The 17793-nt window shown below is 40.2% G+C and overlaps 1 protein-coding gene across 1 annotated transcript in view; it reads left to right on the forward strand.

Moving 5' to 3' along the window:
• The window catches only part of LOC134205697 (endoplasmic reticulum resident protein 44), a 33920-nt gene that overhangs the window by 8343 nt on the left and 7784 nt on the right, over positions 1-17793 (forward strand). The window contains exons 2-6 of the mRNA XM_062681226.1: positions 15947-16022; positions 16108-16199; positions 16270-16663; positions 16839-17105; positions 17172-17370. Of these exons, the coding sequence (XP_062537210.1) occupies positions 15947-16022; positions 16108-16199; positions 16270-16663; positions 16839-17105; positions 17172-17370 (1028 nt within the window). The remainder of the gene's footprint in view (positions 1-15946; positions 16023-16107; positions 16200-16269; positions 16664-16838; positions 17106-17171; positions 17371-17793) is intronic.

A 17793-nucleotide genomic window follows, 5' to 3' on the forward strand; every position in this document is an offset into this window, starting at 1 on the left:
ACATACATGAAACACGCAAATACTCGACGTTATTCGTTGAAATTAACATTTTAAAGTCTGACTGAATTCGCCCTATAGTAGACCCCCTGGGGGTCCATAATAGGAAATTGCTTCCCTATAGTCGACACTTCATTTGATTTTTATGTTCCGTTTCGAGACGTTCTTCTTCCCTATTATGGACCCGCCAAAATATTCCTATAATGGACACACTCATGTTTATTTTTGATAGAATTGTAAAAAATCATCTATTTTTACTTTCCATAGCATTTCGAATGCATGTAATCAAATCATAGAACTGTAAGGTAGGTTCTCCCGATGGAATTTCATAGCAAAATGTTTACATTGTGCTGTAATAATGCAAAAATGGCTGGAGGGTCCACTATTGGTTGGGGGTCCACTATTGGGCACTTTACCCTACATATTAAAATACACACATACATATATACACTCATATACATCATACATAAACACACACACGATTTTTATTATATATTAGGTTTCTATATTATTGAAGGCGTTTGGTACGGGAGGTCCACGCTTTCTTCCTTTTCCATCGATTCCTAGCTATTAAGTGACTTGAGGTATTCCTGAAGTCGCTCAATATTTAGGAGTCATCTCTGCGGTACACGCTGCGTAGTTGGCCTGGCCATATGAAAAGAAAAATGACGGAATTTAGAAACCGTCATTTTCCAGGATGCTTTCAAGTATTGGCTACGCAAGTATGATATTAGATTAGATTAGATTAGATAGCCCTATGAAACTTTTAACAATTTACTGTTGATATTCCCAACAGTTCCTCATGGATATTCCTTACAAATTCTTTTTTATTTTTATTTATTGTCTTTATTAGGGAGACTTTCAGCCCGAGGCTGGCTCGTCTCCGACCTTACGAATTCTCATAAAAAATCTTTAGAATTTTTTTCATGAAAAATCCCATAACAGTTTCTCATGGAAATTCCTAACAATTTCCCATAAAAATCCCATTTAATTTTGCTTAAAAAATCCTTTCTATTTTCAATAGAGATCCCTTGTAATTTGCCATTGGTATTATTTAAATAATTTCTATGGACATTTCATACATTTTCCTTTGGAAATTCCTAACAATTTTCGATGGAAATCCCTATCAAATGCTTATGTAAATTTCTTACAAATTCCCGATGAAATTCCTTCCATTTCGCGTTCAAATTCCTCGCCATTTCGTATGGAAGTTCCTTACAATTTCCCCTGAAAAGTCATCATCATCATTTTCTCGTGATTTGTTTATTTATTTGACGCAAGCCTGTCCGCAAAGTTTGAGATTGTTCAAATGGTGCGGACAGGTTTGCGGTTTACACCCAGGTTTTTTTTGCACGGTTTGGTTTTAGTCGTTTAAGACCTTCAGGATCAATAAAACAATAAGTTAACCCCACGAAAAAATCCACAAAAAAATCGAAGAAAATTCAGGGGGTATTTAAAAAGCTGTGAAAAATCAGGTTACACGAGAAATTAATGAATTCCAACCGCGTAAAAAAAAAACCTGGGTGTACTTTGCGTTTAGTACAATCCGCAAACTCATTCCGGATGCATTGTGCGTTACTACGTTTGACTGCATGCATTCAAACTGACTGTCAAATTTTCGGATTGCCTTCCGAATCCATTGTGCGCCGGCCGTTAGTGTCATATATTACTTAGTTTAAACTTCCAAATTGTTTCTATTCAAGAATTCACACTTAGGGTCTGTCTCAATTGGATAATTAAACTGAAATTAAACTTAAAAGTGACATTTAAATAATTATCGAATAACCCTGCTCGCAGAGCAAGATTACTTTTGACAGATATCGAATCATTTTCCATCGATGTCCTATTGGAATTGCTGAGTAGCACCAGCCATTTTTATAACGGGGTGTTTTTTTAATTCTCGAACTGTCACTTTTAAGTTTAATTCTCCAAATGAGACAGACCCTTAACGACTATAAATCTGATTGATAATTTTGGAAAATTATATCAGCATTAGAGAATTTCCGAAATATCAATAATTATTCTAAAGTTTAGATATCAAACCGGAATCTTAGAAGTATGTCTTCTTCTTCTTGGCATTACATCCCCACAATGGGACAGAGCCGCCTCGCAGTTTAGTGTTCATTAAGCACTTCCACAGTTATTAACCGCGAGGTTTCTAAGCCAGGTTACCATTTTTGCATTCGTATATCATGAGGCTAGCACGATGATACTTGTATGCCCAGGAAAGTCGAGACAATTTCCAATCCGCAAATTGCCTAGACCGGCACCGGGAATCGAACCCAGCCACCCTCAGCATGGTCTTGCTTTGTAGCTGCGCGTCTTACCGCACGGCTAAGGAGAGCCCCCAACGCAACAAGGGCATCAACGCCTACAAAGCCTGATGACTAGTTTCCAGCGTTTGACGATTCAAGGGCAAGGCTCAGTGTTTTATGTAGCATTCATGTCATCTGAGTTGATTCTCTTTCGTTCTTCACTGTGCTTCTCCGTAGAAAGGGGGTTCAGAAAACCTTACTCTTTTCCATTCGGTTTCTGCAATTTTCCGGCGGAATCGGAACCCAAAGACGCTTAATAATGCGCCAACCGATGCTGCCGATCTGCAAGAGAACTTCTATATCCAACTCAATGCTGTCGTAGACAAAATTCCGAAGATCGGATCCCACAACTCGAACCATGATTGCATTATGGAACGCCATGGTGTCGGAGAAAAAACGGAGAACGATAATAACGACATGGTGATCGGGGAATCGCTCTTCCTTCATCGACCGGTTCATAAGGGAAGATCCATAAAGTACGTCACACAAAAATTGGCGATTTTAGACCCTCCTCCCCCTTTCGTCACACTTGTTGTATTAAACCTTTGAAATTTTGGTATGAGTCGTCACGCTACTCGCAACCCCCCTCCCCCTAGGAGAGTGACGTACTTTGTGGATGGCCCCTAAGGTAACGTATGGGGGTATGGGTCTCCCGTGACGGCTTTACAGAAAATCAATTCGACCACATCTGCGTCAGCGGAAAATGGAAGCGGGCCCTGTATTGAATAAACGAAGTGCCGATATCGCGTCTGATCATCACTTTTTCATCGACGAAATACGCCTGCATATTGCGTGGATTCGTCGGCAGTAGGTAAGAGTTGGATGACGGTTCAACGACGGAGTCGAGAATGTTTCCTACCCGAAAACATCCTAGACCGAACCGAGAATCGAACTCGCCATCTCCGGATTGGCAATCCTACGCCTTTGCCCACATGGCTAAATGGAGACCCCGCGTCGCGTACGTATGCATAATGAAAGTCGCAAATTTTATTTAAGAAGTCACGATTTTCGCGGATGTTATTTCGGAATATTTGTAACCGCTCTAAAATTTAGAATTTACTCTTAGAGTAATTTCTGCAAATCGCTTGAAATGTTCTGAATGAAATTTTATAAGAACCACTTGGTAAACTTAATGAAAATTTTATAATTGAATCCAAATAAGACAGGTTCAACAGAAAACAACGTTTTATTTGCATTCACTAACCGGGGAACGGAACCACCCGACTGATTAAAAAATAGAAGTATTAGTAGCCCGTTGCGTTGCTTCAGTCGGTTCTGCTCAGCCAATCTCGAGCGCACAACACAACAACGGGCCCACCGAACGGACGAATCAGCGCTTGACATTTTTCACGTTGCAGTCGCACATCATCAGATCGACGGACGACGATACATCGTCGACTGCGCCACCGCAATGCAACAAAAAAAAACCAGCTATGCCGGAAGCACGGTTGGTATCTTCCAGCGTTATCTCCCGGACCGAAGACTACACGTCCAACGCTGTTATCTATTGCTTGTAGCGTTTGGACTTGTTCACGTCTAGTTGTCCAATTAATTGTCCCGAACTCGTCAGATTGATGCGATACCGTTTCCAGGCTAAGTGCCATTTAGTGGTGAGATCTTTGAAGCATTGCGATGATTAGAATGGACTTATTGCAACGAAACGGATCGGGCTGCGATTTTTCGCGAATTTATGAGTTAAATGCAAGTTTGGTGGGTGGGTAATTGAAAAGTACCGCGTGGTATAGTTTTGGGGATTTAACTGCTGGGAAGTGCTTTGTTGATATTGGCTACGGGAAACTTATCGCGTATCGCCCGGTTCAAATGAGTTTGTTTTGCATTAAGCTAAAGCACCGTGTCTTGGCGCAACGTGGAAGGGAAGGGAGTTATCGCTCTGCGATCGCATAACAATAATAGTCATATAAACATCAGTGTGCATAACGTAATCTGCGATAGGGGCCACCTGGCGATCGTCTATGCCATTGATCTTCACGTTGCTTTTCGATGCAGATGATTCCGTTCATTGCTTGTGCATTATTCATAATTTTTCGCTATATCTCGCGCCGAAGGCGAGAATAGTCATCGTCACTTTCACTAGAAGGTCGCTTTGATCGAAACCATGCTCTTTTATATAACTCTGCGGTGCTGCATATATGTACTTGATTAATTTGCATATTTCATGGGAAACAAATGACTATGTCTATGATAGAGTAGGACAGGGCAAGATGAGCATCCTAAGGATGATACTTAATACCGTCTCAGCAAGGATGCTTTTCTATATTAGGGGAGACCGGGGCTGGTTGGCCATGTTTTGCTTTCGGAATGCCTGTACTCATTCTGGCTCGACTTTTCTAAAAACGCTTTTCATTGTCATAAATATACAATGTGCTCCAATTTGTGACATATTTTCATCGATGAAAATTATTTGAGGAAAAAAGTTCGAAAAAATCGGCTTGGCCGAACTCGTTAAAATAAGTGAAACACATCAAATCAATCAGTAGGCAATGTTTAGAAGTGGGGAAAAGGTAGTGTTTATAATTTTGTTATATTTAGGCACGTAAAAAATCTTTACTTTTTAGTCTTTTAACATTTTTAGTAAACTGTTTACAACTCTCGCTGCTTTCTTCTCCTCTGCCATAGCATACACTATGTCTAGGGTATCGAGAATGATTCCCACCCGAGAACATCCTAGACCGAGACCGAGAATCGAACTCGCCATCTCCGGATTGGCAATCCTACGCCCTTGCTCGCAAGGCTACTGGAGATCCCTAATCGATCATATGGAAGGCTAACCGTGACAGGACCGAGCGAAGTGAAGACGATTTTTGCGTATTGCATAGACTTTACCGTTCGTCGTTTCCGAACTGCGGGGTCGTGCGTTATTCTAAGAATGCTTTCAAAAAGTCATTTTGAAAACTACTTATTCTTTTAATATGTATTACTTTATCCATCGATTTGATTTGTTCAGTGACCTTTCTCTTGACCATTTATCAGTAAACTGCGGATGAATTGCTCCTCTTGGCCACATAGATGTTGATAGATATTTGGACTTCAGGTCCAGATTAGGTTTATAGCAACTTTGAAAGAGACGAACGACAAGGTATTTATAACTCTTCCTTTAGCGACTAGTTGAATCTGACCCAAGCCATTTCATGACGAGAGCACAAACTTAATCTGTGGACAAATCTCTAGCGATACGGGATAGATGAAGATGGGTTTTCTTGATGGTGCTTTAGGAGCACGTATTTGACAGCAACGGCATCCAAACAACATTTTCCGCATCGACCAACTTTACTCAATCCTGAAGGAAGATGTCTTCATATATTCAGTACCACTGGACGAACACGAACCCATGTTCTGAACCGTAGACAAATTCCTGGAAGTTCGATGCCAGTAATGCAATGATGAACTCCGACTGGATGCTGAATGATTGGGAACGCTTTATTGATTGCTCAAGCGTTCCAACATCTCCACCAATTCAGTTGTGCTGGGATATTTACATCTCACATCACATCGTGTACTTAGACACCCTTTTTATACGTCATTCCGTGACTTAAAGGACTGTGAAAAGAATCAATCATAGAAACCTTCACCTACCTATTTATGGTGTTAGTTTGCGTGGGAGAGCTATCATATTCGTCAAATCGTCGTTTGAATCTTTGTTTACAAAAGCAAATAAGTCGTTTTGAAAATTTTGTCTTGAAATCATTTATCAATTTAGCCGTGACGCAATCCATTACTCTCATAGTTGAGTAATTCTTAAGCAGCGTGATATAATCGCATTAAAGCTTTTAACCGACAAAATGTAGGCAATTTACGTTGTATTTACCATGCTTCTTCTTCTTATTGGCATTACATCCCCACACTGGGACAGAGCCGTCTCGCAGCTTAGTGTTCATTAAGCACTTCCACAGTTATTAACTGCGAGGTTTCTAAGCCAGGTTACCATTTTTGCATTCGTATATCATGAGGCTAGCACGATGATACTTTTATGCCCAGGGAAGTCGAGACAATTTCCAATCCGAAAATTGCCTAGACCGGCACCGGGAATCAAACCCAGCCACCCTTAGCATGGTCTTGCTTTGTGGCCGCGCGTCTTACCGAACGGCTAAGGAGGGCCCACCGTTGCATTTACCATACTAATTCGAATTCAACACATTGAATCGAGAAAGGCATAATCACCACTGAGGGATAAATTTGGGTTTCTCGATAATTGGCCCTGACGAAAGCGAGAAAACAAAATGGGGGCTGGCTGATGCTTTTTTATTTCACTCAGCAAGGGATATAGGACGTCAATTTTACGATGCTTATTAAAGCGTTAAAACACATTTTAACCTAAAATTGTTCACTTTTTTGGGTTAGAAATTTAATTTACTTTCATATAGGTAACACGAAAGTTGAATTATTTTGATTAAAAAAACATGTGTAGATAAGGAGCCTAACATGTAGTTTTTCAAAATTCTAACCCTACGTATTTGAAAGTTTTCAACATATCACTATTAATAACATTTTAAAAGCATTTTAAAATGTATTTCCTATACTTCACCATGTTGAAAAACAGTGATTTCACGCACACGTCCATCGCCGCTAGATGGCAACAGTGCGTCTGCGTCAAAGCGGATTTCGTTCGCGATAGTCGAGGTGACAACAATATCGACTCACATCTTGGAAAGCCATACGCAGTGGACACGAATCGAGTAAAACATAGACTAAAACAAAGATACAAATGCGGTATGCAATAGGTGACTGTTATCCTGCAAAACTATTGTCTTGGTTCCGGCGCCACGGCATGACCTACCCATAGAGTAATGGGACAAAACACTCACCATGGCCGCCTCCGGAGGCATTTCCGGAAGTTCTACGGGACCACGTTACCCGCCATATCTAGATCCCAGTAACGATTTCGGTAAACTGATCATTCTACAAATGACTGCAACAGGGAATTTCCGTTTTCCCGAAAACCCATTTATCATCGGGGAAAGTGTAGAATCTGCGATCCGAGGTACAGTAGATCCCCGTAACGCTGGGTAGACACCTTTGCGTGGTGTGTTACGGTGTAAGATCTATCACGGTCACATTGTCAGCTATAGGCAACCTTGATTTCTGATAGCAATCTGAATAAGGGTTTCAAAAGAAAAACATTTGTATCACTTGTGTCCAATCTACGAAGTACACCGTAACTATGCACACCAGTTTCCATAAAATTGCACCCGAAGTTAAATTTAACTAAGTGTGTCATCTCAACATTTGACTTATTAGCCAAGGAAGAAAATGACATCCAACTAGCCCTGGAGTCTCAAGGAGTAATTCGTGTCCAACGGATAATGCGAATGGAGAACAAACAGAAAGTTAACACGCCAGCGATAATTATAACGGAACTATATACCCAAGGTACGTAAAGGTGGGATTACTACGTGTGCCAATAAGACCATTCTACTCGAATCCGCTACAGTGCTATGATTGCTATCAGTTCGGTCATTTGAGTGCACGATACCCAGGGCCAAAGCGATACTACAATTGCTCAGGAGAACATACAGTAGAGGAATGTGACGAACCAGCACGCTGTAGTAACTGTAAAGAGCATCATCGACCCACTTCCAGAAGCTGTGCTTTATACAAAACGGAAAAGAAAGTGGTGAAGGTTAAAATCGACCATAATTAGACTTATCCAGAAGCGCGCAGAAAAGTCCAAAGTGGCGACAGCTATGCAGAGGCTACAGCATAGCCAAGGCTAGATCAGGGTTCTTATATCTTAGATCAGGGTTCACTCACTTCGACAGTTGATGGGAGAGACTAGCGCGGGGGTGAAAAATTCATTTTCAGTGCAAAACATAAACAAACTCGGTGGCTGCCCCATATAAAAATCCAAGATGGCTGAATCATGTAATTGGCATACTGCTACACCTGTTTGTATTCACCTTGGGCTAGATAGTGCACGATACAACGCATTGATGGAAGTGAATAAAAAGAAGGAAGAACAAATAGCAGAGTTGTCAGAGAACGTCAAAGCAAAATCAACACGAAATACAACAGAAACATACAGAGAAAACTGATAGTGACCAGAAGGCAGAAAAGTACCCATCTAATTCAAAGCGCCGAAATCGTAAGATTCAAGAAAACCAGCATGGATCTGAAAATCCGCGAACGAACCAAATGTCCATTGGTGATATAAGTCCTCCTCCAAAACGAACCAATATCCAGAAACGCAACCCGAGAGTTCCAGCGGACATTTAAAGCACGCGGAGGTACATATCCGACAGCGAAGAAATCGGTTCAAGCAGTACCATCACAAAACCCAGCAATCCTGGAAAACAAACCTAATGTCGATCGAAGTCTCTACAAAACATCCGAAAATGACGATAAATTCACCAACATTGACATCATTCACGACTATGACTACAGTAGGCTTGAGGGCGGGGAATGTGCAGTATCCCCCTCACTCTCTAATAAGAGAGCGCAGCTAGGTGGACGAACTATCCGGGACGTCATACCCCAACCCGTTGACGGTGAATCCCTCAGTGTGGCCTGAGAATTCCCGAAAACATCCGGACATTACAATCGTGCAATGAGGGGTCGTTCGAAAATAATGTCACTGGTTTTAGGGTGAGAGGGGGTCTAAGATTTTGTGACAGTACATGTACTAGGTATACAGAAAAGCGTGACAGAGGAGAGAGAGAGGGGGGTCTAGAAATCCCAAAAAGTAGTGGACGTCATATTTGTATCACCCCTAAAGAAACAAACCAAGCCTGGCTCGGAGCCGACCTTGACCGGAGATGATCCAGGTTCGCCTGTTGTTCCTCCGGCGGCAGTCGGCGACGGACCCCCTTCCACCGCACAGGCAAGTATTCTTACATCCAATAATATACAACAGCCACCTGATGCACAATAACTTGCAGATATAATTACAAACAATTAATCGAGACGAGACGGTGACGAAAATGATCCTTTATCAAATCAACATCATCATATCGAGAATGGCAGAACCGTTGTCTTACAATGGAACGTGAATGGAGTGCGAGAGCGCTACCCTGAACTCCAACTTGTCACAAACGAATACCAGCCAACGGCCATAGCGCTGCAGAAAACGCGCTTGTTGAACAAATCATATCTTCAGAAATTTTGTCGTGAAGAGTACGAATGGTCCATTCGTCCGGGACCACGATCATCGTACAAATTGCTCCAGCTGAAAACACCACTGCAAATAGTAGTCGCACAAGTCGTATACCCTATTTCAGCCTCCTACGCTAGCATGTACATTCCATGTCATACGCCACCTCAAACCTTGAGAGAAGATCTAGGGAAATTGCTGAGTGAGCTATCAACTCCATTCGCATTAGCAGGAGACTTTAACTGTCACAGTCCAATGTTGGGGAGCGCTAAACGAGACTCAAACGAAGCTATTTTAGAGGAACAACGAACTTGTGCTATTAAATACAGGGGAACACACCAAATTAGATCCTTATACCGGAACAACATCGGCACTAGATCTGTTCATCGCATCACCAGAAATTGCTGGTAAATATCAATGGAAAGTAGACACCAAAACGAGCGATCTGTTGTTGAGAACTGGTCTGATGACATCACCAATACGCCGACGAAAAAAGTGGCTACACGAAAACGCTAACTGGAGCGAGTTCGAGGATGCAATCCTAGAAAGTATACCGAGAGACAGGACGCTAACAGTAGAAGAATTCACCTAAAAATTAATCTAAGCAGCGGAAATCAGCATGCCTAGATCATCTCGTAAAGTAGGATGAAAATCAACTCCATGGTAGAATAACGAAGTTAAAGCGGCGATTAGGGATCGAAGAAAGAAGAAAAAGAAGACCAACTTAGGGAAACAGCTTTAACAGATTTTAAAGTGGCTCGCAATGTATCCAGAAAGGTAGTCGAACAAGCAAAACAAACATGTTGGAACGATTTTGCTGAAAGTTTCAACCCACACACATCCAGTGCCGAAATGTGGCAGCGTTTCAAGGCATTTTGCGGTAAACGGCGGAAACGAAATTATATACTGAAAATTGACGATAGAATCGAAACTGAAACCGAATGTATCGCTGAACACCTGGCCGATTTCTTTCAACAAGTTTCAGAATGCCCAGAGCAAGATGAAGAATTGCAAACAAATATGTTTGATGAATCAATGATCTAAACAAAGATTTCACGATTGACGAGTTGCTGTGGGCGTCGGATAAAGCTGGAAGTAAGTCGGTGGGGATCGACGATATTAGCTATCCCATGTTATGTCGCCTCCCCATCAGAGTTAAAATTAAACTACTCGACACAATTAACGACATCTGGAGAACCGGTAACATACCATCAAACTGGAAAGTATTATAATACGTATTCCTAAACCTGGTAAGGATTATAAAATTCTTGGTAATCAACGACCTATAACCTCACTAAGCTGCCTAGGTAAAACAGTTGAACACGGTAAATAGACGGCTCATGGAAAAGCTAGAACAACAACAACTATAAAATAATAATCAATTTGCCTTTCGTAAAGGCCGTGGCATTGATTTATACTTAGCTGCTCTTGAAAAGTCGTTAAGGAAACCGTTGAACAACAATGCTCATTGTGAAATTTTAATGATAGATATCGCTAAAGCGTACCACCGACAAAACCAAAATTCTATCAATTTTAAAGTCTTGGGGGTTCCAAGTAAGAAAGTTGAAATTTCTTGAAACAGAACTTCCTGACTGATCGTTGTTTCCAGGTAGCAGTATGCGACAAGCTTTTATCAAAACGTGTACAACAGAAAGGAGTTCCAGAGGTGAGCCAGCCTTGGGCTGCAAGCCTCTTTAATAAAGAAATAAAAATAAAGAAAGGAGTTCCGCAGGGATCCATACTATCCGTAACCCTTTTTCTTGTGTTAATGGAGTCATTCTTTGAATACTTACCGTGAAGTACCCTAATTTCGCGCACTTAAGATCTGACAAAGTTAAAACGATCATTAAAAGACATGTAGTGGCCATTTGGAAACATTTGCTACTGCATCACGTAGTAGAAGGATTCTAGGTTCTCAAAAAAATGTTACTTGCAAATTTTTCTGCTATTTAAAAAAAAATTGGAATATGAATCCGAGGCCGTTGTATGCTCCTTATTTCGCGCAAGAAAATAGGATAGTTCCTAATTTCGCGCAAAAGTGTTCCTAACTTCGTTCATGTTTGGAATTGAATATCGTTATTGGTTTGATGAAATATAATCAATTAACCAATAGAAGCATGCATCCATTGTTCAAAATATGCAGATAACGGTGTCAGACAGCCGTCAGTGACCCATTCTTTAGTCGAAATGGTATGTGCCTATATTTCGACCCTGGAGCTTTGCTTAGATTTTACTTCATGCATTTTAGTTGACACAAGTCATCATTCCTAAAATATCGTTTGCTTCTGAAATATAAACCATATTTTAAGAAAAAAGGCATTGTATGAGCAATGTTTAGCTGGTATATAAAAAAATTTTAAATTTTCGAGACGTCATGAAAGAAAGTCTTAAATTCCGCTATCTCTTACATAGGACACATTCAAATATGTGTTTTATTCAAGACATCTTCAATATTATATACATTATCGAAAAAGCAGCTGTAGTTTTATCTTAAGTTTAGCATCATTTTACACATCGCACATTTTAGCATCATTTTACACATCGGATTTGGTAGCTATTGCTGGCACTGATCTATAAGATTTTTCAAGTCAACATTAGTCGATGTCGGTGGTTATCCGCCTGAAAATTAGATAAAAAGCGTATGGGAATGAACTTTTCGGGTTCTATTCAGTGAAAAATTTTCCTGTGTATTATATTGCTTTTGTTTCATTAGAATGTTGCAAATGAAACTACGCAACAACAATAAACGAAATTAGGCACCATAATTACTCTCATATACCTAATTTCGCTCACAAAGCGAAAGTCTAAATAAACACAAAATACATAAAATTTTACACTTTTCAATAGTAATGACGAATAAACATAACTAACAGAGCATAATGGATACAAATATTTCCAAAAAGTAGCCAGTTTTGTACAGTAAAATCATTTGTTTACTTGGGTCATGTTCTTCGTCGCTGTGCTAAGCAAAAGCAAATATGGCGGTCGATGGGAGGATCAAATTGAAATAATTTTATTTGGTGTACTAAACCAAGTTTGTTTTTCAAATTTTTTCGTGAAAAACATTCAACAACAATGACATTTTGTAATCCTCCAGATTTTTCAATTTTGACTGGTACCTAAAAATTGAAAAAAATAAATGATTTTATAATGCGCGAAGTTAGGGCGCGCGCGAAATTAGGGCACATCACGGTACTTCAAGGAGCGCAAATTTTTGTGTACGCCGACGATGTCATCGTAGTTGTGTCCGGCTCGAACTCTAAAACTGATAGAATAAATCTTCAAACAGCTGCACAGTTACTTGATGAATGGAGCGAACGTATCGGTCTGAGTATTTCAACGGAAAAAAATAATTTCATGCACCTGTGTAAGAAACGTAAACACCCCGAAACTCCCGGAAGTCCAGCACGCACGAATTCTCGGAGTTACTGTCGATCGACGTCTGAATCTCAAAAACCATATGGGAGAAGTACGCAGAAAATGTCAGACAACTTTAAATTTCCTCAAGGCAGTTGGAAACCGGATGGGGGAGGAGCAAGAATAACACTACTTCAAATAGCTAGTGGAGTTTTGGTACCAAAGCTATTGTTCGGAATCGGTTTTGTGAATAGCGGTAGCACCAAATATATGAAAATGCTACAACCCATATATAATGCAGGAATACGAGAAGCAAGTGGAGTCTACCGATCAAGTCCCGTCGAATCGATAATGGCAGAATCAGGATAATTGCCTTTTAACTATTTGGTTGTCCAAAAATCCGTATTCAAATACATTCGTTTAATAGAAAGGGGGCATCTTCTCGGTGACAGACGAAAAACAGCGCAACAAGAGGAAGTAAGCGACACAGCTAATCTCGGTGTATAGGACAATGTTGGATTACGAAAACCTTACAGGTAAACTTTTCCCGAAAATCGAACGCTCAGTTAGTGCAAGAGGAAGATGGAATACTAAGAAACCAAGTATCGACTGGTAGGTAAAAAACAAATATAGGACAACCGGCCAACAAAGCAAAACAAATTTACCTGCACCTGACGCACAACAGATACAAGCATTAAAAGAAAATATTCACGGACGGCTCTGTCAACTCAGGCAATGTCGGTTTTGGCATTGCCTCCGGTTTCTATTGGGTTACCTAAAGAATGTTCAATTTTTTCGGCCGAAACAATGGCAGTTCTTTATGCTATCGAAAACCTCATAGATGATAATGAGCATATGGTATTTTTTTCCGATTCAGCCAGTGTATTAGAGGCTTTGGGAAAAGGCCAGTCTACAGATCCTTGGATCCAACGAGTGCAGTCCAAACTAGAAACAACACGTGCTGTTTGTAAAAATGTAAAGGAGGATGTAAAGGCAGATACTTTTGCTAAGCAAAGAACTAATGCAGAAATAATGGATGTCCCAATACCAGGAGACGATGCCCGGCGATTCTGAAAATATGTTCTTTGACTTCAATGGTAAAATGAGTGGCACCAAAACTCAAGTTTCCTCCGAACCATAAAAGCTTCTACACTTTCATGGTCAGATCGCCCTTCATCACTTGAACAGAGAGCTCTAAGTAGACTAAGGATATGACACACGAATATAACACACAAACATCTTTTTAATAAGGACTCAAATATCTGTGAAACATGTAATATTTAATCATCAGTGCAACACATACTCTTAGATTGTAGGAAATACGAAGAAAAGCGAAGAGAAATAAATCTTAAGGAAAATCCTTGTGAGATCTTTTGTTTTGAAAAATGTGAATAAGATAAACTTATTAGATTTCTAAAACAAACAGATTTGATAAGTAAGCTATGATATCAAAAATGTAGTAAATAACGAAAGGATGAATAACTTCATAGTTAAAATCCTTTAATAATAAAAAAAAGTCTCCACTAATTGGGCGTTTTGTTCCGCCTTCGCTTGGTTTTACAGCAAAATTTGATAAGAACTGTTGTACTGCCGTTATACGCATAACTGTCCCATGTACATAGGAAATTTCCTTCCAGCAAACATGGGACAACTATACGTTTAACGGCAGTGTAGCTACCTATTCTATTACTTGGAAATATGTATTTGTCGTCGTCAAACTGTTTTAGCTTCTGCTTCTACTTTAGGACAGCTGAATACAAACTGAAACCAATATTACAATTTTACATGTCAACGTGGCGACAATTGACTGCTTTGAGAAAATGATGCAACAATTCTAAAAGTGGAGACATTTTCGCATAGGTCTCCGTTTTTTACCCGAACAGTTGTCCTGGGAAGCTCAAATTACGAGTGTAAAGGATCCGGTTGGTTCGTGGTGAGACTGCCATTCAAGGGCAACGTATAGCTGGTGGACGATTGTCGCGCTTCGGCACTTTTTCCCTTTCTTATGTTGGACGCCTGGGACGCAATCTGAAGTTGAACTACCGGTGTCCGCATAACTGATTCATGTTACCAACAAAGGATATGAGAAAACGCATTTGGAGTTTAAAATTTTGTGTTGTCTATGCTCTCCAAAAACAGTCGCAGTCCTGAATGTTAGTAAATTAGTCCTATTTTTATGCGGCTAGGACGAACTCAACAAAGTACATATATAGAATATCTCTATAATTTTGAAATTGATCGTGCGGTACTTTTCTTAGGCACACCAAGTGATAGCTCATATGTACAACAATATTCAACCCCTTTGATTTGTGTATCGTGTTGTAGTGAAGCTAACTCCACACTATCTGTTATCGCTTCACTTATGTGTTTAATTGCAAATTTCCGTTATTTTTATATTTCATTTATAGGCTGTTTTTACGTTGTAGAAAAATATCTAGTATTAATAGATTAGCAGATATCTCACACGATGTTCTAAATCTTGCTGAAGATTTCTATACTAAACATTGTTTCCACTTCCGCTATTTGGTGGAGGTCTTCAGGGGGAAACCAGGGATTTAGATCTAGCATCATTCTTAGAAGCTTATTTTTTTATTTTGATATCGTCTAAGGTGTGATAGGGCATATTTTTGCCACACCAGGTAACCATAAATGAAAACGGGTCTGAACAGACATTTGCAGACAAGGAGTTTTTTTAAAGTGAATTTCAGATTCACGGATGGCGTTTGTACTCGGACGCTTGATCATTTAGTTCGGATTCGAACACCATTCGTAGATATCGTAGAAATCCATACACCACCTAACACTAGTCGATCGTGAAAGGAAGGTTTCATTAATCGAATATTGAATTTGTAACAAGATCCTTAAAATTAAAAGAAAAAAACAATGAATTAATTTCAGAGTTGAGCCCAGCCTATGGCTGCAAGTCTCAGACAATAATAATAATGAATGAACAAAATTTGTATCCCTACATTTTAGCTAGGTATTTCTTATGTCCGTAATTTCAAATCAATCAGAAGTGTACCACATCGTAAAGGTTATTACCAGAAATAGATACGCTTACTAGTAATCTACAGAATTAGTCTAGCACCTATTTTTTATCTGTTCAATATAAACCCACGTAAGGAGTTAGATGACACCTAAGTAATACCCATTCGTTGTCTTATCATTTCAGGTTGTGTATGTATTCTACAACCCCACCGACAGTGGAGCGGTGCAACTAAACAGCGAGAATCTTGATATGACTTTAGGTACGTTTCGCCACCGCTAGTTCCAAGAAGCTTGCCATTGATAACGTCGTTCAACTTTTATCGCTTCTCGTTACTTTCGTTGCAGCTTCTAATGAATTAGTATTTATCAATTTCTACGCCGAATGGTGCAGATTCAGTAACATTCTGCAGCCAATCTTCGATGAGGCGGCAGATAAGGTAAGTTTGTGAAGTCCAACACACCGCTATCAACCAATACGAAAATGTAATGTTATTTACCACTCAACAGGTTAAGGAAGCGTTCCCCGACAGTGGTCGGGTCGTGATGGGTAAGGTGGATTGCGACCGGGAGTCGTCGGTGGCGTCACGGTTTCACATATCCAAGTACCCCACGCTGAAGGTTATCCGCAATGGGCAACCGACGAAGCGGGAATACCGCGGGGCACGAACCGTGGATGCGTTCCTCGAGTTCGTCAAAAAACAATTGGAGGACCCGATCAACGAGTTCCACCATCTGAGGGATCTGGAGAGCCTGGACACTAAGAAGCGGGTCGTGGTTGGCTACTTTGACCGGCGAGATATGCCCGAGTACAACACGTTCCGGCGGGTAGCAACGAACCTGAAGGAGGACTGCATGTTCCAGGCAGGGTTTGGTGAAACTGTTCAGGCTATGCATCCACCAGGTATGATCTAGTAGCTCTTCTCATTTTTTTTCAAATTTCATAATAAATTTCGCTGTTTAATTTACGCTTCCTAATCATGGTTCAGGATACAATGAAAGTAAATCATATCATTAATTATTAGTAATTCACAGAACTGCTCATTAATGACTTCAATATTCAATTGCTGCATTCGCAGGGCACCCTATCATCGTGTTCCGACCGGATGTGGCTTTGTCGGACGGAAACGACGAAACGTTCCCCGGAGACTTGAACAACTTTGACGAGCTGAACATTTGGGTACAGGAGAAGTGTGTCCCGCTGGTGCGCGAGATTACCTTCGAGAATGCCGAAGAACTGACAGAGGAGGGTCTGCCGTTCCTGATTCTGTTCCACGCGCCGGACGATTTCCAATCGATCAAGGACTACAAAACGGTAATTGAAACCCAGCTGATAACGGAGAAACGTAAGTTTTCAGAGCGTTCCATAATTATTAGGAGATTGTGGTGAATAAATGTACTTTTTATTTTAGAAAATATCAACTTCTTGACGGCCGATGGCAAACGGTTTGCGCACCCATTGCACCATCTGGGCAAGAGCCAGTCGGATCTGCCGCTGATTGCCATCGATTCCTTCCGGCATATGTATCTGTTCCCTAGCTTCAAGGATATGTACGCACCGGGCAAGCTGAAGCAGTTCTTGAGTGATCTCTACAGCGGAAAGCTGCATCGGTAAGTTTGCAATAATGTTTGGTCTTATTATCAATTTCCATTTTGATTCTATGTGTCAAGTTCAAATCGATGGGATGAAATGAATCCCAACCATACGATATGTTATACCAAGACCAACTATGAGTGGTTGGATAGTTAATAATGAATAAATAGTAAAGAAGAATGAACAATAAAGAATAAAAAATAAAAAATAAAGAATAAAGAGTTAAGAATAAATACTAAAGAAGAATAAAGAATAAAAAAATAACGAATGGGAAATCAATAATAAATAAAGAATAAAGAATAAATAATGGATTGAAATTTACTTTTCGAGCGGGATTTTTCGATTCTTGCCAATTCTTTGCAAAGTACTCTTCTTGGAACATTTAAGTCTTCGAAGCGTCTTCTGTTAACCACATATGCTTAAACACTGGAGAGAATTCA

Source organism: Armigeres subalbatus, chromosome 1, assembly GCF_024139115.2.
Source record: "Armigeres subalbatus isolate Guangzhou_Male chromosome 1, GZ_Asu_2, whole genome shotgun sequence".
Taxonomy (NCBI): Eukaryota; Metazoa; Arthropoda; class Insecta; order Diptera; family Culicidae; genus Armigeres; species Armigeres subalbatus.